This window comes from Pollicipes pollicipes, unplaced genomic scaffold (genome assembly GCF_011947565.3).
Source record: "Pollicipes pollicipes isolate AB1234 unplaced genomic scaffold, Ppol_2.1 Scaffold_4295;HRSCAF=5057_pilon_pilon_pilon, whole genome shotgun sequence".
In the NCBI taxonomy this organism is placed as follows: domain Eukaryota; kingdom Metazoa; phylum Arthropoda; class Thecostraca; order Pollicipedomorpha; family Pollicipedidae; genus Pollicipes; species Pollicipes pollicipes.
Window position 1 is genome coordinate 20,943,733 of NW_023596461.1, and position 27,645 is coordinate 20,971,377.

The window sequence follows — 27,645 nt, forward strand, 5'->3', positions numbered from 1 at the left end:
CAATCCTTGTATCTAATCCCGTTCTAATCCATTTATTTGTCACGATTTGTCCAATTCGTGAATGGCTCTCTGCAGCCGAATCGACTGCGATGCCTTCGATGCGTCAGTTCCAATTTAAAGGTCATCAAGGTAAATGGCAGGGCAGAAATGCTATGGCAAAGTCCTGAAAACCGCTCAAAGCACTGCTGCACACAGTTCAGGGGACCGACATCATCGCTGCAACTGAAGATCACAGGTTCATGGTGAGCGCTCAGAAGTTGACGGTCGTGGCCAGGAAGAGTTGTGGCCGTGTCATATGTCATGAGATTATTACGATATTGCCACGATGAGCTCACATACCTTCGCAGGAATGAATCTTACCACGCACGCACCTTGACTATCTCACCCTTACTCGCGTCTTCATGCGGGGCTGCAGAGAGACGGCAGAGTCAAACGCCGACTCAGCCTGTCCATCTATCCATCAGCAGAAAATGGGACACATGAAAGTGGCGAGCGCGTGCGCACCGAGGCTTGGAATACCCTTCCAAGCTTTCATCGCGCACATTCAAAGAATTTAAGTTCGGACAGCGTCATGTCGCCAACCAGCTATTCATCAACCTCGACATGATATTATTTCGCCCGAAATTTTAATAAATTGTAAAACGACGTTGATACACTCTAGGGTCCTTGATTAACAATGATGGGATAAACAATGTTTGAGTTTCCTTCGAGCCACGGCACGCTGAGAGTGAAATAAAAACGCCGTCAATAGCTCCGCCGGCGAAGAGGGACGTCAAATGGTGGCCGGCGGACAACGCCTAAAAACCCCCACATGTGCAAAATGGATTCTTCCAAGTGATCATGACGTCAGTGGTTGAGCCGCACGGCCAATGGGCGAGCTTTCATAGCTTCCCAATATCTGGAGTATGATGGCGCCTGCCGCGCCTGCCTACCGAGCGCTGCCGTGGATCGACCGAGAATGCGATGAATGCTGGTTGGTCTGGTGTTCATCCTGTAATCTGTTCACAGCCCGTCACAATTGACCATGACCTCGACGGCGAAGGTCAACCGCAACTGTCCACCCCGGCAGAGGCGAAGGCAAGGGGGGGGGAGGAGGACACTGGGTGATGTGTTTCCTTGTTAGGCCCAAAGGGGCCCAAAAGGTTCCTCGGAGTAAAGGCCCCTCAACAATAGGGCCTGGCGAGCTGACAGGAATCCGGATGAGAGACCCCGGCCCCGGAAGGACGGTGGCGAGAAGATGCCGATTGGAGGGTCCCTTGTGTCAACGGGGGGGGCCACAAGGATAGTGTGGGACCTTCATATGCGGATGGGCTCTCATAAGTCGGTTAAGGGCTCCCAATATTGAACGGCCGGTGAAGTGTTGGTCTGGTGGACAAATTCCCGGGCAAATATAAAACGGGAAAAACAGGAAAAAAGCTCGGACGTGACTATTGTGGGGGCTGAGCTAAAGTCTCATTAGCCTTTCCTGATTTTTACAGTTGCCTTTTGTCAAGCTCTGTGTCCACCCTCCACCTTTACCAAGGCTGTGATTGCACCCGTGAATACAAGTCAGAAGTCCCGGATTATCAGAAATTGCTACGGATCATCTTTAAACCACCATCTCAAACCAACATCCCAAGCGAAATTGACACTGCCCACAAAAAATTGACCGAATAAAGGTTTCCTGCAGGCAATCCATTCATTTCTGAAATGGTAGCTCCTAATGCGACACTTACGGTGCGCATGCTACAGTGAGAAACAACCGATTAATTCGATTAATTCCACAATTGCTAGTTTCTCATTTTTGACATTCTTATCACCAGCGCGTCAAGCATTTCAACACCACAGAACTGCAGAGTAGCGGGAAAGCATCGTCTTGAAAAGGCTGTCGTAATATTCAGTGGCAGCCCCCAGTTGTTTGCAGCGTATCGATGGCCATGCCCTTTAATCAAGCATATTGCAGGTGTGTTTTAAACCCTTGTCTTTCTATCCATCACCTCACCCTGTTTTGCATCTGCAGAGATCTATGTATTTTTGACTGAGTTACATTTTGAGGCCTGAGGGTGCTTGAGAATCAGTTTGCCTACTTCATAGCATAGGGTGTGCATCAGGGTCAGAAAGTTCTTGAATTATGCTGGTTTACCTCATGAAATCTCATGAAAAGAATGACTGAGTTTACAGCACCCTGCTGTGCATGATTGAGGGTTTTCGATGCTTGGTACTGTCATTATATTATATTTATACATGGATGAATAAGAGGTTGTGGGGCTGGCTCCATGGTAGATACCTTGTTCATGGCAGTGTCATCACAAAATCCCCATGCATCAAAATGACCACATGTTGCACATTGCATATGGAGCTGGTCCAAGGCAAATGAGTGTGATATCATGCAATTTCAAAACATGAGCATCATGCATAACTTAACATTAGTTATTTGGAAATATTTATCATCAGAACATTCCCCATTTATGAAATAGAAGAGATCTTCTTTCTTATGCTCCATATAGCACCAAACCCTGATATTGATGTTAAGTAATAATTATTTCATTCTGTATCTATTAATTAGCCTGTTTTATGTCACATCCAGAGGTAACTGCTGAGGGCATAAAGGGTGAACAATTAAATCTCACTCCCATTGTGTTCAGCTTCCATAAGCATTATCCCAACATATGATGAGATATGTTGCAAACCTAGGTTTGGTTTAGACTAGTGTGACATGAAAAATAACCAAGACATTCATGCTATCACGGGGTGTTGTTGTCATTGGGGTTTTATAGCACACTCAGCTGCAAAGGCTATGTAAAGGGTGGAGAACCTTTCACCTTTGCAGGTAGGCCAGGCACTGCACGGACTAAAATCCAGCGTGTCTGGTTTTTCCAGTTTGTAGCCTGAGCACTATTTCTGCTCCATATGTGTGAGTTGTTGAAATGATGAAACATCCAGTGGGAGCAGTCACTTGTATATAATAGGGCTGCTTTGATTCCCAGCTAATGCTTTGAAAATTGCTAGCTTCTAGCACTTTAAATGAGTGCTTATTAACAATTGCAGCATGCCTCTTGAAAGAAATGATAATCATTTGTTACAAAATGTGCATATCTGGTAATGCATACTTCATTTCCTATCAACATGTCTCATTAATGAAATCATTAAAGGACAGAGGCCACTCAGATCAGTTCTGTGACATGTTTACATGCATGCACATTGTACACTTCATGGAACATAGTGTACTCCCTGCACCACATCTGTTGATTGTGTTGGATTAATGAGGACAATGTTTTCAGATGAAATAACTGCAAATCTACAGATAAGAGAACAGCTTCCAAGAAGCTCCAGTTTTTTCTGCTAGCCATGGATCTGAAGGAAAAGCTCAAGACATTGATAAACAAACCAGTGAGTATAACCCTTGAATATGTGCTATGTTGTGTTTCAAACATATGACATACAACAGCCTGGTGACTGATGCATTATACTTTTCACTGCATGAGTGAGTATGTGTCATTACTTGTTTCTGGCTGAACTAATATTATCACAAGTGCTGAAAGGTTGTTGAATGCTGATTTTTTTAACAACCATCAGCAAACCTGCAATGTTTGTGCTTTTTATTATGGTAGGGGCATGCCTAGCCTATGTTCTCAGTCTGCTAACAAAAATTGCTCTGGTTATGTGTGTGTCATATCACACTGAGCTAAACCCATGCTTGTTAGTCAGGAATGTGTTTGATTGGATGTAGAAGGGGTTGTGGATATAATGCCTGCATCCCAGCTTACATGACATAAAACACTGCTGGAACAAGGGCTACATTCCACAAACATTCCAGGGCCATGGCAATTGTAGCAATGACAACTCAGTTGTAAGTGACCCACCTAACCCCTCCCACGCAAGTGGGCACTTTCATCCCCTGCTTCTCCACTCAACATGGCCACCAACACTTAAAGAGTCCCATCACCCATCCAGTCCCCCACCCCAAGCCTGCTCCGCCGGCGGGCCCGCACGCGGCGACTGACCCGAGCCATGTTCCGTCACGTCACGTCACGTCACGTCACGTCACAGGTGCTGCCCCGGGTCAGCTTGCCGCCGCAGCACGCTCCCAACACCTGGGACGCCTCCGAGGCGCTGGAGCGGCGCGTGCGCGTCGCGCACGAGGTCAGCGACCCGGAAGCTGAGCAGGAGGTGCTGGATGGCATCCAGCCCGTGTTCTTCGAGAGCCAGGAGCCGTCGGCGGTGTGCCGCGAGCAGCTGCAGGTGGGAAGGACGGCGGCGGCGGCGCGGCGCTGACGCGGCGTCGCTGACGGCGCCGGTGCAGCCGGGCTGACCAGCCCGCACCCACAAACACTGAAGGGGACCCATGTAGCTGATGTGTGTCATGTTACTTGGCCCTGTTCACATGGTCTGCCACCGATGGGTGACAATGTAACAGTGCGGTCATGTGATTCTGTGACCTTACCGTGATTCTTGTGACCTTAAGAGTCGGACATCTCAGACATGATGTTTTGATGTTTTAGATTGTTGTTGGTAGGTATGCTTAACCGCTTTTCCATTTCATACAAGTTGCTTAAAAACCTGTGGATCGGAAACAATTTATAAATCTCCTTTTTCCTTGTGCCTTCCACGCGCCTGTGCACTCAACGAACCTGTGTCCTCTGTTGTGCCAATATTTGATGCTCGTCAACAAGCTTGGAAACCCATATTGCATAAGCGCACTGCCCGTTACTGAAGCCAAAACTCCGTTGGGGGCTCTCCCGGCATTTATAGATGGTTAGTTGCCAGTAGACCCCCATCAATCACGGCACTCACGGAGTGAAACATGGAACTTGGCATCTCTTCGACCATAGACTCGCAATGTGTAGCTGTCTCCGTCTTCGCCCCCCCCCCCCCCTAACACCAGGTGAACCACAATACTGACACCTTGGAGATGGTACCCAGAATTTCTCCCGGTACCTCCCCCTTCCAAGCATGGGTTGCTCCCCAGCACTTTGTACGAAGTTTCACCCCTGCACAGAGCGCACCGTATGACCTTTTGCTCCGTGGTGCTTATATTTTTATGGGCGCTGAAAGTGTTTAGAATCTCTTTCACTGCAACTGTCTGCAATTTTGTATACATACTAGTGCTACGTATAGTATGACATTGTTCTCATGAAAAGGGTGGGACCAGCGAATCACGTTCGAGTGACGATCGTTTATGAGTTAAAAATCCGGATTGGCGCCGCCGGCCGGTTAGCTCAGTTGGTTAGAGCGTCGTGCTAATAACGCGAATGTCGTGGGTTCGACCCCCACACTGGCCAGCGTTTTCTGCCGATATTCGTTGTGTAAGGACTGCCAGACGCTGCCAGCTGCATGGTGCGTTAGGTCACTCAGCGTCGGCCAACGCTCGTGGGTGCACTGTGGCGAAGTAAGGGTCCGCCGTGCGCGATGGTCACCGCCACGACGCTTTAGCCGCGGGCGATAGTGTGTTAACACATCGCTTGGGTATATTCTGTTGCAGTAACTGCATGACAATTTCGTGCAGTTCACTCCTTCACGCACAACGCCATTCACTTTTTCTGCACAAGCGTGACCCGATATGTCTTCCCCGACCCGACGCACGGCTGGTGGACGTCGTCCAATGCACCTTCTCTGACGCTGCTGCAGATGTTCCCGCCGTCCATGGACGTGAACCTGGTGAACGCGCAGCGCCTGATCCTGAAGAAGCAGCTGACAGTAGTCTCCAAGAAGGTGTCGGACATGATTCTACACTGCCAGCCGGAGCACAGCAAGGAGCTGGAGAGGTACCGCCCGCTGCGTTCAGACGTGAACGCGCGACGCTCGCCGCTGTCGGATGGGGAGCATGGTGTGATGTTATGGGCGGGATATGCTTTAAATTCACTGCCCACGTTACAACCAATAACTGATACCCGACCTGTGCTGCCAAAGACGTATCAGTGATGAGGCGTGAAAGGTGACTAGTGATGAGGCGTGAAGAAACAGCAAGGATTTTGGTTTCCCGTTATTGAAATGGTGATGCAAAGACCAGCAATTAGGTGCTTATAGTATGTAGCTTATTATATATATATATATATATATATATATATATATATATATATATATATATATATGTGTGTGTGTGTGTGTAGCTTATTAAGAGGGCGTCAGATGTGCACATAGCTACAACCAAACCAACCATGCTTTGCTGGCCCAATATGTGAGGATATGCGGCATCCGATTCGCGCAACTCGTATCTAACTTGTGCCGCTGCATTATCCCCACCGACGTGTGTCAGTGTCGCCACCATTACCACGCTGGGTCGTCGCCACGCTCTTAACGGCCGCTGCCGATGCCGCGCCCGTCCCGCGCGGCGTCGGCCAGAGCGCGCGCCGCGGTCCCGTCCCGCGCGGCGCCGCCGGCGAGAGCGCGCGGGCCGCGGACTTGGAGCCGCGCCTGACGCCGCCCGGCTCTGCCGCGGCAGGGTGATGCTGCTGCAGGAGGAGCTGCAGCAGACGCTGGCCGTGTGCCAGACGGCGCGCCAGTCGGTGCACCAGGCGCAGGCGCACTTCACGGCCGGCGGTCTGGGCGTGCTGGCCAACTACCGGCACCGGCAGACGCTGCGTGCTGTGCTGCGGCCGCTACACACCATCAAAACACTGGTAACAGGCCTCTGCACACCATCAAAACACTGGTAACGGGCCGCGGCACACCATCAGAACACTGGTAACAGGCTCCTGCACATCATCAAAACACTGGTAACGGGCTACTGCACATAATGAAAACACAGGTAACAGGCCCTGCACACCATCAAAACACTGGTAGCAGGACCTTGCATACCATCATAGCACTGGTAACAACTCCTGCAATTTGTCATGGCATTGATCAGGACACTGGTACGCCAACGGAACACTGGTAATGACTTCAGTTACGTACACTCAAAACGCTAGCATTGACCCTTGCACATCCATGGCACACTTAATATAAGAAAAACAGCTTTCTTCTTCTGGTTTTTGGGCATTGTGGACTTAACGTTCTAATGCTGACGTAACGTCCTTCATTTTATCAGGATTTACTGGTCGAAAGACGTTGTAGTGCTAAATAGTGATTGTGATCGCGCACTCAATATTGTAAGCTGTTCCCATCGTCAAGAGTGAGGATGAGCGCGTGAGACGCTCAGATGATGGCCGCTACAGACCATATGAATTTTAGCTATGACCCCAACCACACTGCCTAAAGTTGGTAAGAACGTTGTGCAGTATACACCAACGGAATGTAGTTAATGCCTCCCCCCCCCCCCCCCATGGTGCCCTCAATCGAAGCACCAGTAACAGACCCAGCACATGGTCTTAATGCTGCTGGCAGCTCCCAAACACCAAAACCCGTCATTGACCGCCCAGCGCACGGGTCAGGTCGTGTGCAACATTCACCTCCACACTGTCAAATCACAGGTAATTGCTGAACAAGGTGTTCAGAATACTGGTCACGGTTTTCGCGCGCCGCAAAAGCGCCAATAACGGGTTCCGCGGACCAGTCAGAAGATGGTAACTGCGCGTGCCCACCTTCCTCACTCTGGAAATGGTCGCTGCAGGCCGAAAAACATGGGTATCCTCATATGAGAGCTTTGGTAACGCCCCCACACACCAGGAAAACGGTGTTCTCGGTGTCCCAAACAATACTGAAACATTGGCAACGCTACCGGCACACGGGCAAAGTATCGTTAACGGACATCCCATTGTTGGACTACTGGGACTGATCATGACAGACCTATCACAGCGCTGGTGTGTACTGTTGCACACGGCCGAAGCGCTGTTGAGAGCCCCTGCAGTCTGCTCCACCAGAGGGCGTCGGTCGCACTCTCATCGAACTCTGCAGGGGTAATCCCCACTCGGTTCGTTAACCGGAGTCAATACCTTGGTGGCACTGACTGAAGAAAGCCCGTTAGCGAAACGACGCCATAGCGAAAGGCGGGTGAACCCCGTGTCGCGTTCATTTTGTCCAGCCACATTCAGAACGACTTTGAAAATGTTATGCCGGACCACACAGTACGTGATGGAAAAACGCGCTGACAAAACGAGTTGGGTAACAAACGACCCTCCAATGCGACTTTAAGGCTGCCACAACCATTTACGCCTTTTCCGCATCAGCGTTGCCCATGCGTCGTCCTGGCTCGAGTCGTCATTTTGCCTTCATAGCGTTGGCCCTGCGCAGCAGGACTATAGAATATTTGGCCGAATGCGACCATTGTCCCAGCTCGTAGTGTTCCAGCAGCAGTCAAGGACTGATGGCCATACGCCTGTTTGTTAATAGCCTCATGCTTTTCCGTTTATACAGGTAGTAATGACCGCGATTTCGGCTGCGACGCGTGCGACTGCGCTGCGGTAATGGCACCACACTGTTGCAGGCCTGCACGTGCCGTCATCAAAATTGCGCCATCATTTGCACCCGCCGCCGTACGACATCGACTGAATTTGCTGGCCTCCACGGGGTCACCACCGCAGTGTTCTGTTCCATGGGGGATTATGAGCCTGTCGTTGACCTGCTGAACCGTGTTGACGTGGAACCGACCGGGCGTAACCGAGATGATTGAAGGCTGCGACCTGCCCGTAATGCCCCGTGAGCAATGACGGTGAAGAAAAGCCTAGCCACTGAGACAAAAACGCGTGCAACAGAAACATCTCCCGGCCTCATGGGTCGGCGCTAAATCACTGCCGTGCGAGTTCGACTACGAACGTTTTCGCCATGGTGCCTGTTGATGAATGCGCTTCGCTCTGCGGCCGCCGCATGGCCCGCCGTCTGCGGTCCCGTCCAGCTGACACGGCGCCCCCGCCCCCTGACGCGCGTGCGTCCGTGCCGGCCGGCAGCAAATGACGGAGGCTCGGCTGGAGGACCTGCTACGCGCCGAGGACTACCCGGGCTGCATCCAGCTGCTGCAGGAGTGCATGAAGGCGGCCGCCACCTACCGGCACTTCAGCTGCGTCAGTGACATGACAACCAAGCTGCAGGACACGCTCGACATGGCCGAGGAGCAGCTGGACGTCGGTCTCAGCAAGGTGGGCCGGGCGATCGGCCGGACGGGCGTAGGTCTGTGCCCGGCCGCCGGCCGGACGGGCGTGGGTCTGGCCGAGCGACCGCCGGCCGGACGGGCGTGGGTCTGAGCCGAGCGGCCGCCGGCCGGACGGGCGTGGGTCTGAACCGAGCGACGCCGGCCGGACGAGCGTGGGTCTGGCTGAGCGGCCGCCGGCGGACGGGCGTGGGTCTGACCGAGCGGCCGCTGGCCGGACGGGCGTGGGTCTGGCCGAGCGGCCGCTGGCCGGACGGGCGTGGGTCTGGCCGAGCGGCCGCCGGCCGGACGGGCGTGGGTCTGGGCCGAGCAGCCGCCGGCCGGACGGGCGTGGGTCTGGCCGAGCGGCCGCCGGCCGGACGGCGTGGGTCTGACCGAGCGACTGCCGGCCGGACGGACGTGGGTCTGACCGAGCGGCCGCCAGCCGGACGGGCGTGGCGGCGCCGGCCGGACGGGCGTGGGTCTGGGCCGAGCAGCCGCCGGCCGGACGGGCGTGGGTTCATCTCGGCCGAGCCGCCCTGTCTGAGCGTGATGCGGTGGTGGAGGGCAAGATGCGGGTGGGCAACACGCGCCTTAAGCGGCGGCGAGGTAGTTGTCCCGGGTGAGCCTCTTTACGCTCTGAGCAGGGTGGGCGGGGCGTGCCCCGGGTGAAACGCGCGTGATCGTACCGCGGTGAGGGTTAAGGGAGTCTGGAAGTGTCTGAGCTGGACAGAATGCCACTCTCAAAGCCCTCCGTTCGTTTTTGGCCCGAATCTTCGACTGGCTGAGACAGGGGTTTGAGTGCCTCAGATGGAACGCACAGAGAGCGGTGATGAGAGGTAGCACAAGATGGGCGCCCTTTTGTCGGCATGTTTGCCTCCATCGTGAAAGCTTGGTCCTGCCTTCTGTCATGGATCATTGTTAGCGATCATTGTCGTATGGTCATGCCGCTAAACAACATTTTAACATAGATCACATGAACTTATGCCCATCACGCAACACAATGCACATATTAAGATATCATAACATGAGCGTATAAACCGCATTTTAGAAGACAGCATTTTAGCTCCTTCCTTTACGTAGTTCAGTCAGTCCTCAACTTAGGCACTTTAACCGTGAACTACCCCGACCTCATCGACGATCAGCCTTGCGGCGGGTGGCTCGTCACAAACGTCACCGAATATCACTACCCGACGCCGGCCCTTTCGCTACCTTCTCCACCCTCCTGGCGCTACCCTCACCGCCCGGCTGGCGCTACGCTCCCCAGCCTGCTGGCACTCCTCACCAGCCAGCAGGAGCTAGAGCCGAGCCCTCGCTGACGACGGCTGCTCGCGCCGGCAGCTGTGCACGCGGTTCGACGAGCCGCGGTACGCCCGGCTCCAGGAGGCGTACCTGCTGCTGGGCAAGACCCAGACGGCCGCCGACCAGCTGCTGATGCACATGACCTCGGCCGTGCACAACACCAGCTGCCAGCTGGTGCTGGGTCACGTACAGCTGACGCGGCCAGCCGGGCCCGACCGGCTGCAGAAGCGGCAGTATCAGGACCTCTGCGCGGTGAGCACCCCCGCCCGGGGTTCGGGAGGAGCGGCCCGGCTGCCGGGATGGAGTCCGCTCGGGCTGAGAAGCTGCAGCGTGGCAGGGTTTGTGCGTATGGTGTCCTCGCGCGCAGGGCGGAGATTATGAGGACTGGGATAGCGCTGGGTGTGTGGATGGTGGTGTGGGAGTAGTCTAACCGCGTTACGTACACGCATCTGCTTTTCCTCTCCCCGATGTGGTGGCATCTCGCGCCAGTGTTGCGATTTCCTGTTCATAATAGGTTGCTGGAACTTGCTGGTAGGCGGGCGTTTAAGTAAAAGTTGCCATGGCGGGTGCCGATGGTGTGCTGACAAACTGGCAACAATGATTTGATGCCTCGCGTCAGCGGTAAATGAGCTGCTCTCTCACGTGCCCTGGGCTATCTCCCTTGCGGGCAAGGTCCCGGGCACACGTTCCAGAAGAAAACGCGCGTGGCCAGTGTGGGGGTCGAACCCACGACATTCGCGTTATTAGCACGACGCTCTAACCAACTGAGCTAACCGGCCGGTGGGCGCGGGCGGTCGCAGTGACCATCGGTGGCGCCTCTGCTGCAGCTCATCCCGTCGGAGAGTGTGCTGCCGTGCCTGACGGACCTCTGCCGCGTCCTCTGGACCATTCTCTACAACTACCACAGCATCGTACAGTGGCACCGGCGACGGCTCGCCGCCGAAAACCCGTCACCAGGTCGGCGGACGCGCTAGGCCCGGTCGCTAGGCGGCGGCGGGCGAGCGGGAACGGTCGCGGATGGTGTTTGACTCTGTTAATTGATGGTATTTCACGTATTTGAGTAATGTCCTGAGCCCGCTCGTGCTGCTAATGTCCCTGCTGAAGTTGATAGCGAATGGCGTGGCGCGTAGTATCAGCTGATGTCAGTCAACACGAGCTCGAATTCCAGACGAGTGAGCCCAGAGCTGGAATCTTCGCCGGCGAATGACACAGACTATCACGTCGATGTTCCCCTATTCTCGGGCTGGTTCTGCTCGTTGCATTCACTGCGCCCACACGCTCTGCGCAGCTGCCAGTCGCCATATATACGCATTATCAGAGCTTGTGGTGAAGCTCACCAATCATTGCTCACCTCAGCAGTGATCTGTCATGGCCTCTACAGAGGGAGTGTTGATTGACTAGAGTATCCGCCGCCCCAGAACACCCATTACTCACCTCAGCAGTCACCTGTCATGGCCTCTACAGAGGGAGTGTTGATTGACTAGAGTATCCGCCGCCCCAGAACACCCATTGCTCACCTCAGCAGTCATCTGTCATGGCCTCTACAGAGGGAGTGTTGATTGACTAGAGTATCCACCGCCCCACAACACCCATTGCTCACCTCAGCAGTCATCTGTCATGGCCTCTACAGAGGGAGTGTTGATTGACTAGAGTATCCGCCGCCCCAGAACACCCATTACGCACCCAAACTTCAACAAATGGTGAAGCCTCTTGAAATGTTACCAAATGGGACCTCTTCAAACGTTACCCCAATATCTTCAAATGCTAACCCTTGGGCTCTTATGTGCATCCGAAGTTGACTCAGCGCGGTGTGCAGTGCCTGAATTGGTTGGGGTGTCCCACGCTAGGCTGTCCTCTTCCCACGGCGAGCCTGACAGCTTGCGTCCCGGCCACAGGCGGCGGCGACCGGACCGTCCAGCGTTAGACTAGCCCCTTCCCGAGCGGAGCTCGACAGCACCGCTGCCCCAGGAGAGACGGAGTCTTCCCGTGCCGCACGCGCCCCCTCACGCTATAACCTCGAGGGCGCCTCTCCGCCGCCAGAGACGGAGTCTGCCGAGCTGGGGGTGAACCGACGCTACGTGGCGCAGAAGCTGGAGCATGGCCGCGGCCGCATCTGGCTGGACGTCCAGGGGCGCGTGCGCACCTACCTGCTGGCCGCCGAGCTGGCCCACTTCAAGTTCGACGACTTCATACAGATCCTGGACGTGGTGCACAGGTGGGTGTGGGTGGCCGATGGACTGAGCTAACACGATGGGCGGTCTTAGCATACTGGGAGGGGGGGGGGGGGGGCGTCATATGCGTACGGCACGCGTCATGCGCTCTTAAAACTTGGCAAGAAATGTGCGTGGCTTTGTGCAACGTGCATTTGCACAACCCCTTGTACACCACTTGCAGGTCTGTGATAATTTATCGGCGCCGGGCAGTCGGCGACGTGTCACAATTCCAGCGTTGTGGGCCACATGAGCGACGGCGCCGCTCAGCCGCGGAGCCGGGTCCCTGGGCGGGTTTGAACCCGGGACCTGCCGCTCACTGCCGACCCGCGTCTCCTCCCGGCGATCGGCAGGCTGCTGGAGATCGGCGAGGAGCTGAGCGGCCAGGAGGGCGGCCCGCTGGAGGAGGCCGTCAAGAAGCAGTGCGTCGCCTTCTTCCGCGTGTACCACCGCGCGCGGCTGGAGGAGCTGCGCATGTTCCTCGAGAACGAGGCCTGGGAGGTGTGCCCCGTCAAGCCGAGCTTCTCACTGCACAGCCTGCAGGTGAGCAGGCCGCGGCGCGATCAGGGCCGGACTGGGCGCGGCGGTACTTTGACGGACGATCTCGCGCGCTCTGACGCGCTCAAGTCGAGTGGCTGTTTTAACTAACATCGGTGTATCGTTCTCGCAAAGCACGCCCGTAACATAGGTCTGTAATGCTGTGTACGAACCTCCAACTTAACCACTGCCTCTCACTCACTGGACTCATTGATTCAGGTCTGATTCACTAGATTTGTCCCGTAGGATGCCGGCAATCGGTCGGCCCCGGTCAGGTCACACTGGCTCGATGATCCTCTCCCGCTGTGTCGCTGCATGTCACGCACAGCGAAGCCCGTCACCTAACAGCTTATGGAACCTTGAAGCCCTGCCCCGCTCTGGACCCCAGGAGTTCAAGCAGCTACGGCGCCAGAACCTGCTGTGCGCCGGGAAGGGCGCCGAGCCGGCGCCACGCACGCGCTACTTCGAGACGCATGACACGGAGACGAACCCGTTCGACGTCAAGCTAGACGCCACCGTCGACGAGGACATCCTAGCCGGTGATCTGGTGAGCGGCTGATCCGGAGGAGGCGGTCTGGTGAGCTGTCCCGCCCCGCCATGCCCCGCCACGTCTCACCACGCCCCGCCACACGCCCCGCCACATGCCCGCTAGGGGTGCACCCTGGTGTGTGAGTGGTTACCAGGCCGATAACATGTGGGACCTGAAAGGTGTTATGTGAATGGGTGAAAGGTGAGCCGGATACGGCTCATAGGCAGGCTCCACGTGAACAATCTGTGGCTTGCCACGCGCGTGACTCGATCCGCCTCCGCGCATGACGCCGGTCACTGACCTGACCTGGCCTGTCCCCTGTGTGTGACCTCTGCTGCTGACCTGACCTGGCTCGTCCCGCGCGCCAGACGGACGAGGAGTCTGACGAGGAGCCGGACGAGCTGAAGGTGGAGCGGGTGGAGGAGGCGCCCGGCGACGGGCCCCACCGGCCGGCCGTCACGTATGTGCTCCGCCGCCGCCGCCGCCGCCGCCGCCGCCCCGGCCGGCTGCACCCCGTGGGGCTGGTCCGAGTGCTCCCGGCTGTGGATGGATGCTGCGCGTGGGAACGATGTCGCATTTTGTGGTGTCGCATGATGAAACACACTACTGTTGTGATCGGATGGGTGAGAAGAAAGTTTTTTTGTATGGAGATGACTGTGCTTGACCATTTTTGTCGTGATTTTGGTGGTGGTGGTGTCTGTCTTTAGTTACGGGTGGTGGGTTGTCTGTCTTTAGTTGTCTTATGGGTGGTGCGGTTGTCTGTCTTTAGTTACGATCGTTGGTGAAGCTATGTGAATGTTTTCAGAGAAGAGTCTTGTCGAAATGGGCTCCTACATGTGTTGCATGCTACTGGATCTCGTTTTATAGCCAGAGCGTTGTCATCATTCGCGTTGTATGCTGCCCGATGCACATTTCCATCCGGTTTGCGTGCGCTGGTCGGTTGAAGCCAGGAGCCGTTGCGTGCAGGTCTCTGCGCCGTTCTGTGGGGGATTCCGACCATATGCGCCAGGTGGCTAGCGCGGCTTCACGTGCCGAGCTGCCGCCGGTCCTCACGCCAGCTCTGTCCTGCAGCTCGGAGCGGCGGACGCCGGTCGCGGCTTTCCGTGCCGGGCTGCCTTCGGTCCTAACACCGGCGTTGTACTGCAGCTCTGCGCGCCGAGTGGCAACCGCGGCTTTCCGTGCCGGGCTGCTGCCGGTCCTCACACCAGCGCTGTCCTGCAGCTCTGCGCGCCGGGTTCCGGCCGCGGCTTTACGTGCAGGGCTGCCGCCGGTCCTCACACCAGCGCTGTCCTGCAGCTCCGCGCGCCGGGCGCCGGCCGCGGCTTTACGTGCATGGCTGCCGTCGGTCCTAACACCAGCGTTGTACTGCAGCTCTGCGCGCCGAGTGGCAACCGCGGCTTTCCGTGGCGGGCTGCCGCCGGTCCTCACACCAGCGCTGTCCTGCAGCTCTGCACGCCGGGCGCCGGCCGCAGCCGTCCTCTCGCCGCCGGTCAGCTCTACGGCGCTGCACCTGCTGCGCCTCTGCGGCCGCTACCTCCACATGATGGCGCTGCTGCGCACGGTGGCGCTCGACGTGGTCGTCTGCCTCAGCCAGCTGTTCGACTTCTACCTGTACACGGTGTACAGCTTCTTCGCCGCTCCGGTACGGCTGCCCCTAGGATTTGTCGGTGTGGTCTGCGCCATCGCACGTAGTGAAATGTGTGTTTGTACTGTGTTTGCGTGGGGAGTCACGGAGAGGAGGATGGTCGGGGTAAAGTGTCATGTAAAGGGGAGGGATGTGTGCGAGCTGAGCTATCCGTGGGTGTCCCTGGTGTCACGCAACGCCGCTGGGAACGTGGTCAATGAGACGGACGTGGTGCTAAGGATTTGTAAAGGCTCGCTTTCGACCCGTTTGTGACCTGCGAATGCTGTGTCGTGCACCATCGGCTGGTCCGGGCTTGTCGAGTTTACCTCTGTCTCGTGTGCCTTCCTGTTGAGACCTGTCTAGACTGAGGTCCCGCATATTCCCAAATATGTACCGGGATTTCTGAACTCGTCTCTCCGTGCGCCCTCGTCTCCACTGTCACCCTGTCACTGCAAGCATTACCTCGGTGTCGTCTTCTTGGACCCTCCTGGCGCCCCCCACCACGACACCCTCGCCTCAGAATTAAGCCCTCCCGCTACGCCTGTCACCCAGTGTCTCTCGCTCACACGCGCGCTTACCAGCACCACGCCCTCGTGACGCCGCCGGCGCCGCCAGGACGACGCCGGCAGCTCGCCGCGGCTGGTGGCCGCCCTGCAGCGCATCTCCGAGCAGCTGATGCTGCGGCCGGAGTCGGCGGCCGAGCCGGCGCCGGCCGCCGGCCCGTGGCGCGGCGAGCGCGTGCCGCCGGCGACGCTCAGCCCGTCCGTGGAGCTGCGCCGGCCCGAGGCGCTGCACGGCCTCGCCGCCCGACTCGTGGCCGCCGAGTCGCTCGTGTTCATCGCCGGTGCGTGCGAGGTGGCGGGTGTGAGGGAGCGGATGGGCAAGGGGCGGACGGGCAGGGGGCGGACGGCCAGGGGGCGGGCGGACAGGGGGCGGACGGACGGGGATGGATAGGCAGGGGCGGACAGGCGCGGAGCGCTTTGGAATGGAAGTGTAGCGGTGCGTCTGCGTGGTGTGGCGCTTAGCGAGCGCTTCCTGCCTGCCATGTGTCGACTGACCACGTTTGTTTAACGTTAGGATTTTTTCGTCATCAAGTAGGCTCTTGATCTGTGATTTCATCAAGTTCTTCTCGCAAGTGGGTAACCATCATTGCTGCGGGATAACCCTCGTTATCTTTTAACCCGCGCCATCCTTAGTGTGGCTGAAGACAACCGGCCCATCAACAACCAGAGTGCACCCCATCGGTCGGTATATGAGCACGTGCCATCGACATTTGACGCCCGTCCCCTGATGCGCCGGGCCCCCTCTGACCTCAGGTCAGCTGGAGCAGATCCGGGGCCACCTGGAGGGCAGTATCCCGCCGAGCAAGCGACTCTACGTGCAGCAGTTCTATGGACAGGTGGGCCGACTGCGCAGGAGTCTGCGGATCAAAAGATCGAACTCAGTTCGAGAGTCGCATCAAGTCGTCTTGGACACGCCATTCCGTAGGATGTTGTTGGCCAGTTTTCATCATTAGAAGACGTCGTGTTTCTCTGCTCGCTTTTATGCTGGTGCTTCCCAGCCCGTGCACGCTATACAACCGTGACCTTACGGTGTCTTTTTCGGAAGCTGAATAACAAACTTGAAACAGGAAGCCGGCTGTCGCGCTGTACACACGCGGCAGCGAACAGACGCGCCCCGGGCGATCTGGCGGACGTCTGAGCCGTTGACCCCTGGGGCTCGGGTGGAGTGAGGCGCTGACGTAGGCGCCTGTCTATCCCATATAAATCTCCGCATTATTGACGCATGCAGCTGCCAAGATTATTAACATCTCTGGATACTGGCGAAACGGGAGCCAGTGAGTCACCGGGTGTCGGGATACGGCGGCTGACGTGCTCTGATGTGGCCGCTCGTCCGTCGTCTGGGGATTGCCACCAGCTGACGGGGGTAGCTGAGCTGACGTGCTGACGAAGCTGACGTAGACGGCTGACGACTGCCCTAACCAGCTGACGTGGATTCATGTGCTGGCGTGGCTGACGTGGCCGCTGTAGTGTGGCTGTCGCCAGCTGATGTGGCCGACGTGGCCGCTAGAGTGTGGCTGTTGCCAGCTGATGTGGGCTGACGTGGCCGGTAGAGTGTGGCTGTTGTCAGCTGATGTGGGCCGACGTGGCTGACGTGGCCGGTAAAGTGTGGCTGTTGCCAGCTGATGTGGGCCGACGTGGCTGACGTGGCCGGTAGAGTGTGGCTGTTACCAACTGATGTGGGCTGACGTGGCTGACGTGGCCGCTAGAGTGTGACTGTTACCAGCTGATGTGGGCTGACGTGGCCGGTAGAGTGTGGCTGTTGCCAGCTGATGCGGGCCGACGTGGCTGACGTGGCCGGTAGAGTGTGGCTGTTACCAACTGATGTGGGCTGACGTGGCTGACGTGTGACTGTTACCAGCTGATGTGGGCTGACGTGGCCGGTAGAGTGTGGCTGTTGCCAGCTGATGCGGGCCGACGTGGCTGACGTGGCCGCTAGAGTGTGACTGTTGCCAGCTGATGTGGGCCGACGTGGCTGACGCGGCCGGTAGAGTGTGGCTGTTACCAACTGATGTGGGTTGACGTGGCCGGCAGACGGTGGCCGTGGCGCCGGACGTGCGCGGCCCGGTCTACTTCCCGGTGACGTCACGGCTGATGGACTCTGACGTCATACTGATGCGCATGGCTAACGTCAACTGGGAGGTGAAGGAGCTGTGCAGCCAACACAACGCCTACGTTGACCTCATGCTGCGGGTAAGAGCTGACTGCAGACGTCGTATGGACGGCACGCTCAGCCTCACGTGAACCAACTGATGGTGATGATGAAGGAGTATTCTTAATCCGATCACCTGTGTCGGCTCTTGATCCATGTCTACGTGAATTACTGTACTAATCTTCACCGACATTCACGCTCACGTCGCTAAGTTTATGTCCCCGAAACAAAAGATGGCACTGCCGAAGGCATGTTTTTGCTCGATCTTGCCTTGAACGGATATGTTCTGGTGAGTTGTACTGAATGGAAGCTCAGAAGGCAGAGGTTTGGCGCAGAATTCATCAACACATAAGTTTGTTTTCGGCTTTCCAACGTAATATTGTTCGGCAGTCAGGACCACCGGAAATATATTTCACCCTGGTATGGTCTGTAAGTCACCATCAGCTGCGGACTCTAACAGCAGACACGGAACGTTTTCCAACTTTTCAATACCGGTCTACTGATTTTTGTTTCAATAAAGGCTTGTAGCCGAAATATCAATCCATCTATCTCTCCTTTTCCCTGGTTATTCTTCGAGAAATAAGGCTACATGTGCTGTATTATCTATATGCATAATGCTCCTCGCAAATGCACATAGCAACTTACGTAGCTTTTGAACCCCCAGACATTCCACAGACCTGAGATATTGCCAGTTCTGCACTTTGCTCTCGGCCTTAAATCTATGAACTAAAAGTATGTCGTGATAAGAGCACTGGTCTTTGGCACTCTTCTCCCATAACGCCCGGGAAAAGGCCAAACTTTGCGGGATCATTACAGCACAACGTGAAAACTCCTTGCGAAAATGAAGCTATGGAGCGCACCAGGAGAGTTTGCCACAACTTTCCACTTAATTGTCTAGAACACGATGTCTCACTGTGGGCCCAACCTCCATTGTGTGACGGAGTTTTTGGAAAAATCACTGCGTCCTACGAAAGTTGACTTGCCGAAAAATGCAGTCTTTTTTGTGGCCTGCTACGTGACCTGCTGTACGTACACGTGACGCACACGTGTCCTGCGCGTTTGAAGAACACCTGCCCCTGCCGTGCTCAAGTTGCGGGCCTACGCCATCGTTTTCAAGACGCTGCGTGACAAAGTGTGGAGAAAGGGCGCGACCGCGACACATTGCTAGCTCCGTGTGCACCAGCTCTTCCCCTGTGGTTCAGAAAGTGTAAAGATGCTCCCTCATGCATGTTTTCAGTGTTGGGCCATTGAAGGTCAAGGTCACATTATGCTAAAGTTTGAAAATGACGTGAATTTTTCCTCAAACACAGTATGTTATGAACCCGAATGACTGAGGTGCATCGCGGGTAGAGTCAAGCCCATTTAGCCGATTCGAACAAGGGTACTAAGACTGAATTTTCAAAACCACCCAAAGGTGAGTAGACATCAGGAAGTAGAACACTGAAGTACAGCGCAGCTTGAAGCGTCGAGTGCTGCTAATTTTACCGATGTCTGCTTGGTAACGTCGTTAAAGCAGTACCTCCTGGTACCTTGAAGGGTCAATATAATAGCATAAATAGTATGTCGACATAATGGCTGAATTTACAACGCCGAAAAACCAGAACTCGAAACCCTGCTTGCTTATATGAAGCAGACCTTTCGCAATAAGCAGTATGCTCCTCGTGGAAGAAGATCATACATTCAAGCCCATCTACTGATATGGTGGTAAAGGTCATATATGGGCATCGGGTGATCTCACATTTCCCCTTGCACTGAAGGGTGACAAGCTTTGACTTCTATCAGCTGCACGCTACGCACATCTGCAAAACTATGCAAAACTATGACGACCAAAGCGTTGCTTTGCCCGTTTGACTAACCCTGACACAAAATCTACGAGATCCACCAAAATCACTTAGCAAAAGTTCTCGATTACGTTTGGAGCTGCCGTCTCGTCTCCGAAAGTTCGATATCGTTGGGTATGTAATCGGTAAAGGGATTTGTCCACCCCGCACGCCGTGCCAGCTTAGCTGCACCGGCAGGACTAACAAAGGATTCATACTTAATACAGGTTCAGCAGTGCAGTTAACCACCGAACGATTGAACCCTGTGTTGCAAATAGGCACTTTTTGCTTCTCAGTACGCTGATCACAAAAATTGTATGTTTTTTGGGGATGCAAGTGCTTGGAATTTGCTGTTTTAGTCGATAGATGGCAGGAGCGCGGGCATGGCTGAGCTTGAGAGTGGTCGCATGAAACATTAAAGTGGCTGGCATTTGCGTGTGTTATTCTACGATCAATGGAGGACTTATGTCCTTTGAAGCATGGGCTGTAATGATTTCACTTATGCTTAAGATTCCGCAGCTGGCAACACATCCAGCATGAATTCCTAACGCGCCATCATGCGCGTTGGGTGGACCAGACCCAACCGCGCAGACTATCAGATGTCCCGCATGTCTGAGCCGGCGCGCTGCGGCGCTGGGGTGGACCAGAGTTCATCACGCGGACTATCAGACGTCCCGCGTGTCTGGGCCGCGGCGCTGCGGCGCTCGGTACGCCAGCGACTCCGCCGGAATCCCGGAGCCGTCCCGGGCGGGCCCCCGCCGTATTGATGCAAGGCTTGGCCGGCCGGACGGACTGCCACCAGTTAATGGCGTGGTTGGCAGCGGCTTCCACTATTACTGCGGAGCCGTCTAGTGGTGGTGACGATGCAGCTGTCCCGAACGCAGCCAACCCTTTGTGGAGGCGTTTGGCGCGCTCGGCAAAGGTCGCCATGCGATTGGGCAATGCGGCGCATACTGATAAAGGTCGCGAGCAGGATTTTTCGACGTCGTCTCAGATGCGGTCACGCGCATCGGAAATATGGTTGCATTTAGAGCGGCACGTGTGAAATGGTAGCTGGTGGCCTAATTAATGCCGATGCGGTACAACGTTGCATAATCCGGTCGCAAGTAATGGCGGCTAAGAGTAAACGGGCGTCCTGGTGTTTTGACAGCAGGATGCGTCAAACCTCCGAATTCATCTGTTTTGGATGGGACATTTCCAGCCATCCGTCTTGTCGTATGTTCGGCGAGGACCCACTTGTCGTGGAAGTTGGGGCAGTTTATCGGTTGCTGTCGAGCATAGACCCGCCGGCCACATATATTGCGTAATGGCGCCGAGTTACGGAGCCGAGCCGTGTAGCCGTTTCTTTGTTGTAAATCGCTTGTCGTCGTAAGTTGACTTTGGAATCTCGTTGCTTCACGACGGAGGAGCTGGCCATGCGTGTCACGCGATGTGTGGTCCTGCCATGCTGTTGATGCTCATGAGAGCTGCAGGACTGCGGAGTCAATGCGACCAGACCGCCAAATCCCTGACGAATCCAGACGCGTCGCGCGGGTGTTGGTGGGGAACATTAGCCTGAAGTTTGCGCGATCGCCGATTGCCTGGACTTTCACGGAGACCTTGTACGCTCTTGTGAGACCGTAGACGAGACGTTTCATTCTTATGTGTCTTTTTAAGGGCATGGACGAAACCGTCGTATTCGGCATGGTGTGTGAGGCACAGTTTCGGACGGGATGGCTGTTTTCCCTGGGCCGCTGGAGAGGATGCACTTGCACTTGCACTTGCCCTTGCGGAGCCCCTCATCCCCGCCGGCCCGCCGAGCCGGCGGGCTCCCAGCCGCCGAGCCGGCGGACCCCCAGCCGCCGAGCCGGCGGACCCCCAGCCGCCGAGCCGGCGGACCCCCAGCCGCCGAGCCGGCGGGCCCCCAGCCGCCGAGCCGGCGGGCCCCCAGCCGGCCGACGTCATCCCCGGAGGCGCCGTGACCTTTCCAGCGGCGGCTCCGCCCGCGCGTGTGTGTATTCGCCGGCTATTTTGGCAGCGGCGGCGGCGCCGGCGGCCAAGGCGGCCGGCGGCCAGCGCTGGACGGCCGCCGCGCTGCCGCCGGCTTCCGCTCCAGCGGCTTAACGTCACCAGCGGATAGGGCGCGGCCGGCAGGGGTGGTCTGTGGTCCTGTGGTCTGTGGTCTGCGGTCTGTGATCCTTTCATGGTTTGCCAAGGGGCCGGTGGTGATATCGAGAGGGATGGCGATAGGGGCGGTGCCCGGGCAGGGGTCAGTCGGGGATGGCTCGATCGTGAGGGACACAAAGGCTGACGCGCGGCAGGGGGCAGTCGAGAGGGCCACAAGGTGGTGTTTGGGTGGGGGTCAGTCGAAGGAGATGCGGTCGAGAGGGACATCACGTGAAATTAATGCATATTAAACCGATGACTAGACAGTGATCAGGCGTGTGATGATGCTGCCGATAGACGCACGTTGCTCGCATTGTATACGTTCATAGTTATGGACCGACTCAGATAATCGTCCAGTCGGAATGGTCGCAGCTGGATTATCGGGCTGGGGACAAGGCGGTGTTTTAGCTTTTTAGCGTGCTCTCAGCATGCACAAGTTTTGGGCGCATTGGCTTTTAAGTCAGAGAGAAAGGTATAACAGGGGATATGGGCTGATGCCTTGACACTTCTGCTACCGACGAGTTGGGCGCCGGCACAGGACTGCCGTTAGCACGCTCTGCACGGACTGGAGATGTTGGACTACACGGACGGTGCGAATGGAGTTGTTCGCACCACTTCAGTCGCAGCTTGTTTGCGATTGCAAAGGACTAGACGTGCGCTGCAGCTTCGCAGGGATGGTTATGGTCTTCCTACATTATTTGTATTAAGCGGCTGGTGGCTTTGTTATTTAAATTCATCCCGCTTGGATATTACATTGACCCACGTGGTGCGCTGCAGAGTTATGTGATCCGCCCGCCGACGTAACACATCAGAGACGTACAGGCTTCAGTGTGCGCCCCGCCTCACGTGAGCTTGAACGATATCGCTGCTATTTTCCAAGGAAGGAGTTGCTCCGTGTATCCGTACTTTTTTTGTTGGTTACAGGGGAGCTCACGAAGACCATGGTTAAAGCGAATGACTGAAATGGCATAAGTGGACCTAATTGTTAATATTTCATATCGCACTAACACTGCCAAATCATAATTATTCCGTTCATAAGTTTAGCCCAAACTCGTTCTGTATTTTGAGGGCACAGGCCGAGCGGATCTAGCAAGGGTGTGCGTGCGTGCGTGCGGAGGGGGCAGGGCAGCAACGTGAGCATGCTTCCCCAAGACGGTGACAACAGTGGAGCTTCGCTGTGGCATCTGTATTGCCTGACGGTGTTTTATGGCTGGTGCCGTTCACGCACTTTTTATGCTATTGTGTTAAGCCTGACGAAGAGCCTGACGATTTTTTGTATTCAAGTGTATGAGCTCTTGCGGCATGCTTTCTTCACTTATTTTTCGCCTTGAATTTTTTGTAGGAATTTTGTCTTTACGCGGTTATAAAGTCACCGAGTTTTGGCCCCAGCACGAGGTCAGCGGGAGGCGAGTGCTACATTGTGGTCCTTCGACTATCACAGCGTGTTAGTGCATAGCGTTACGGGCGAAGACAATGCGTAACATTGGCATTATCTCGGGCGCTCAAGACTTGTCAGGGTAGGAACGCTGTGATGTGAGCTCACGAGTTTTCTGCTCTTGCCAGAACAGAAAGAGGAAAAAGAAAGCAGAAGAAAACAAGTTTCCAAAATATGGTACACCTCGATGGAGTGAATTATTCCAGTCTCTATGTTTGTTTTTTTACTTTCCATCGTGAAGTGAAGAAGACCTTTAAAGTAAACGTATGTGTAATCTGTCTCGCGGTTTGGGAGTTCCTCATACGACAAACGGTGCCTTACCGGGAGTTTTCCGACCCTTAGCGACCCTTACCTACACTAACTCCACTGGCTAACGCTGTCGGGATACGAGAGCGAACATAAGGACCTGTAAACATGATGTCCGGACACAAATTTCGAATGGCAGAAAGTGGAACGGATTTAGCCGACAGGGATAAATGTCAAATAGAAAAAATGGACGAACAAAAGCCAAAGGGGATGCATTTTGAAAAGGATGAAAATCGAAATGGAAGGTACAATGGCAAGAGCACGAAGCAAATTCGAAAGGGATACAAATTGATCGGGGTGAATCGAATAAGAAAAAGTTTGTAAGACGAAAAGAAATGGGGATAGAAGTCGAATTGGGCAAAAGCCAAACGGCAGAAAGGCGACAGGAATGCAAATCGAAATACAAAAATGTGTTTTGAATTATCTCAGATTCGGACTTTACCCCTGTCGACTTTTATCCCTTTCAACCTTTTTTTTCCTTTTTCGCTCGACTGTTTCATGCGGCTTTTTCCATTTAACTTTTTCTCTGAGAACCTTTGCAAATATACTGCATGTCACGAAAGGTGACGTCGCGTGAGAAGATTGAAATAGCTGCATGACAATGAATACAAACACTACGCCAAGTAAATGTTTGTACATATCATTGTTGTCGATGAAGGTCGAATTTCAAAGCACCGTGAGTGGTAAGCAGGCCCATCGCTATTACAAGATCGATTTACGGCGCAAACGTCACAGGGCATGCGGCTGTATTGGGAGCTGGATCAATCAGGCTGTTTGCGGATCCGTAATTCTGCATGGCTGATAAGCTACGCATTTCGTCACGATTTGTCTTGCTGGAGCAAAGCCTGTTTTTAAACAGATTCAGGTGCGTTGGTTGCCGGCTGTTTTTGGCGAATACGGTCATTTTTCTCGCTGCTCCAGCACCTTTGCCAAACGTTGGCCGCCAGGCAAGTGACAGGCGATGAGGGAGACCCGCCGGTTCCAATGGAGTCTATAATTTTAATGTCCAACGAAAACATCCGTTTGTGATCGGTCCTTGTGAAGGTGAGCCGTTTTATGACCCGTTGGATGATGACGGTGTTTTAGTTGTGTATGGCGCAGCTTTTGAGAAACGCAGATCAGTGCGCGAAACAGTATGTTGTCATTGCGCTTAATCACCTTGATTAATGTGCCGCTGTTTCTGGTTATAGAATACGGGTCTGTCTGGGGGACTAATCTTATATTGTGTGAATCGGGTTAGGAATCGGTCTGCCTCGAATCAAGTAACTCTGGCATGATTTTTTGGTATCAGCTGGTTGAACGTGATATCACGCAGTGCAAGACGATGCATGGATCTTTCTCATCTTGGATGTTTTTCCAACCTTTGTGTTGAGGAACTAGCTGTGCCCGCTGCGTGCCTGAGGTCTGGCAGCATCAGGCCACCTGCATTTTTGCAGCTGTGTGATCTTGTGTATGTCCTTTGTCGCTCTGATCAGCGTTTGTATGGACGTTGTATGTTCTACAAGATTCTTTACAACTGGTCAAACTAGCTCAGCGTGGCCAAGCTGATTAATATTCTCAAGCGGTTTTATTGCAAGTAATCTCCGAACGAGACAGCACAGCCACCCTGCTTCTGGTCCCGTATGACTCGTACGTTACCAAGTGCAACATACCTAATTAGGGACTCCCGTTAGCTTGAGCGGACCGTCGGTACCCTCCCACGAACACTGGGCCGTATTGGGGACTCCCGTTAGCCAGAGCGGACCGTCGGTACCCTCCCACGAACAGTGGGCCGTCGTCGACCACGACGGCGTCTGTGAGGCCGCCTCTGCCGCTCGCAGGACCTGCAGGTGTTCAGCATGCGGCTGGAGGAGGTCGGCCGGCGCCTGCCGATGCCACGGCCCGTGCACGACGCCCTCTGGGACCAGTGCATACGCATGGCCAACCGAGCCTTCGTCGAGGGGTGAGTCGGCAGGCGGCTGGGGCACCGGGCCGACGCTGTGTGTGCTGCTCCGGACGCTGTGTGACGGACAGCACTGGACCCTCTGGGACCAGTGCATACGCATGGCCAACCGAGCCTTCGTCGAGGGGTGAGTCGGCAGGCGGCTGGGGCGACGCGTGCAGAAGTCGCCGCGTGCTGCGCATGCTCTGGACGCTGTGTGACGGGCAGTTCCAGGGCCGGCAGACCACGTCGTCGTCACTGACCGCGCGAAGGTTCAGCCGCGCTGTGCTGTGCCGGCACAGCGATTACGCGAGGGCGATGCCAGGGATGAAAGTGGTCGGTTGTGCTTGGTTACGGCTCATTGCCACGGTTTTTGGCCGTTTCCATCCGCCGCTGAGACTGATGGTCACTTTGGTACTCTGCAACTATGGCAACACGCTCTTAGAGGCTTTCGAAGGTCACGTGTCTGCGGTGAAAACACATTGGTGGACATGGGGACGTGCCCTTGAGGTGCACTCTATTTTAGCTGCGCTATCCTGCTGCCAATGGGGGCCACTTTTGTTTCAAAGCCCTATAAGTTTCCTCGGCGCCGACATCTATTAACGGTTTTCTGTGTTTTGCGATTCGACTGGTCTGGGATTAAGCAATGTAGCGTCTTTATCTGTGAGATTGATGCATGGTAACCGGGTGCCTGTGTACCATGGATGATTCGAACTGATCCTCACTTGCGTTTAAAGGGTAGACTATTGCAAACGTCTCATTCCAACAAACACAACCATGTAAGAGCCACGATAGAAATAGTTGGATCTTGGGGCCGAACGGCTTCTAGCACACCATCAAGATGAGCAAGTGATATGCCACTTTATGCCAACCCCAAAGTACGTTGGTGTGTTATGTAGCACATGTACAACGCCAAACCTGGCTTTTAAAAGCCAGAGTTGCGCCAGAAACCCTAATCACCCCATCAAGTGCCCGTCCCCGGCACACCTTCCCAGCCGGCCTTCCGTCCTTCGTCGCCTCGCGCTGTGGTTGCTGACGCTTCTCCCTCCCCGCAGATTCGCCTCAGCTCGGCGCTGCAGCAACGAGGGCCGGGCGCTGATGCAGCTGGACTACCAGCAGTTCGTGACCAAGCTGGAGCGCCTGACGCGTCTGCGACCGCTGCCGGAGCGCCACCTGGTGGAGACGTACGTCAAGGCCTACTACGTGCCCGAGGCCGGGCTGGAGGACTGGATCCGGCAGCACAAGGTGAGCCGCTGCCGGAGGATACGGACGAGACGAGGTGCGAGTGTGGACACGTGCAGATGGGCTGCAGGCTGGCGGGTCCCGGATTGTCGGAGGCAAATAGCCGATGAGAAACGACAGAATGTTGTGCATCGTGGAATAAGAGGGGGAGATGCCGTGCTCCTTTTAACAGACTAAGTTGAGAAATGATCTGCCTATGGTAGCAATGACAGGTGTGCATTAATTGTGCATCCTGCAAACCGCTTGCTGTCACCGATCGTTAGAACACGTCATCTACAGTGTTCATTCGTGAACGAGCTTCGCCCCGCGACCCGGCTGCTGGCCGACTGGCCGCCCCCGGCCGCCTCCGGCCGCCTCCGTGTTCCGTGACAGCGCGTCCCAAGATACCCGGGTCCTGCGGACCCCGCCCCCTGGCTGGCGCCGCCTGCTAACCCAACCCCGGCCTCTGCCGCAGGAATACACCAAGCGCCAGGTCACTTCTCCTCATTGGCTGCATGAGCCACGTGGGCAAGCGGGCGCGCACACGACTGGTCGGTCTTCTGGAGGAGGACGGGCGGAGATGACCGAAGATGGAACGACTCCGGTGTGGACGACGCCTAGCGAGGCTGTACATCGACGACGCATACCTTGCGTGCGCTGCGCCTGCTGGGGAAGCGGTCGCCGCCTGCAGGGTCCGCTTCGCCCGGAGGTCTCTGCTGCGGCGTGTGGTGACGTTTGATGACGTGTTGCCAATAACGCGAGAGCGGGGAGCTTGTCTGCACGGTGGTGGTGGGTGCACTGGACGTGGGGGCTATATTGTGTGTGATTAACAGTCATTCCCGGAGAGCTCCCCTGAAGTAGAGCTGCACGCTGCTCACCGGCGCACGTGGTGTGAGGCTGTAT

At 55.5% G+C, this 27,645-nt stretch overlaps 1 protein-coding gene and 2 non-coding genes across 3 annotated transcripts; 2 read left to right on the forward strand and 1 right to left on the reverse strand.

The window, feature by feature from the left end:
- Positions 1-1,817: 1,817 nt before the first annotated feature.
- On the forward strand, positions 1,818-27,457 carry Vps50 (vacuolar protein sorting 50). The gene is given in 20 exon segments (XM_037220333.1): positions 1,818-1,942; positions 3,261-3,369; positions 4,030-4,221; positions 5,608-5,744; positions 6,422-6,599; positions 8,802-8,990; positions 10,322-10,534; positions 11,110-11,239; positions 12,323-12,497; positions 12,846-13,035; positions 13,418-13,576; positions 13,927-14,010; positions 15,066-15,200; positions 15,798-16,026; positions 16,499-16,581; positions 17,777-17,935; positions 25,421-25,542; positions 26,577-26,766; positions 27,218-27,244; positions 27,246-27,457. Coding segments are annotated over 19 exon segments (2,715 nt in total). The 5' UTR covers positions 1,818-1,942; positions 3,261-3,327; the 3' UTR covers positions 27,327-27,457.
- TRNAI-AAU (transfer RNA isoleucine (anticodon AAU)) lies at positions 5,188-5,261 on the forward strand. The gene has a single exon. It is a non-coding gene; the product is annotated as a tRNA-Ile (tRNA).
- TRNAI-AAU (transfer RNA isoleucine (anticodon AAU)) lies at positions 10,988-11,061 on the reverse strand. Its single transcript has one exon. It is a non-coding gene; the product is annotated as a tRNA-Ile (tRNA).
- Positions 27,458-27,645: the final 188 nt, after the last annotated feature.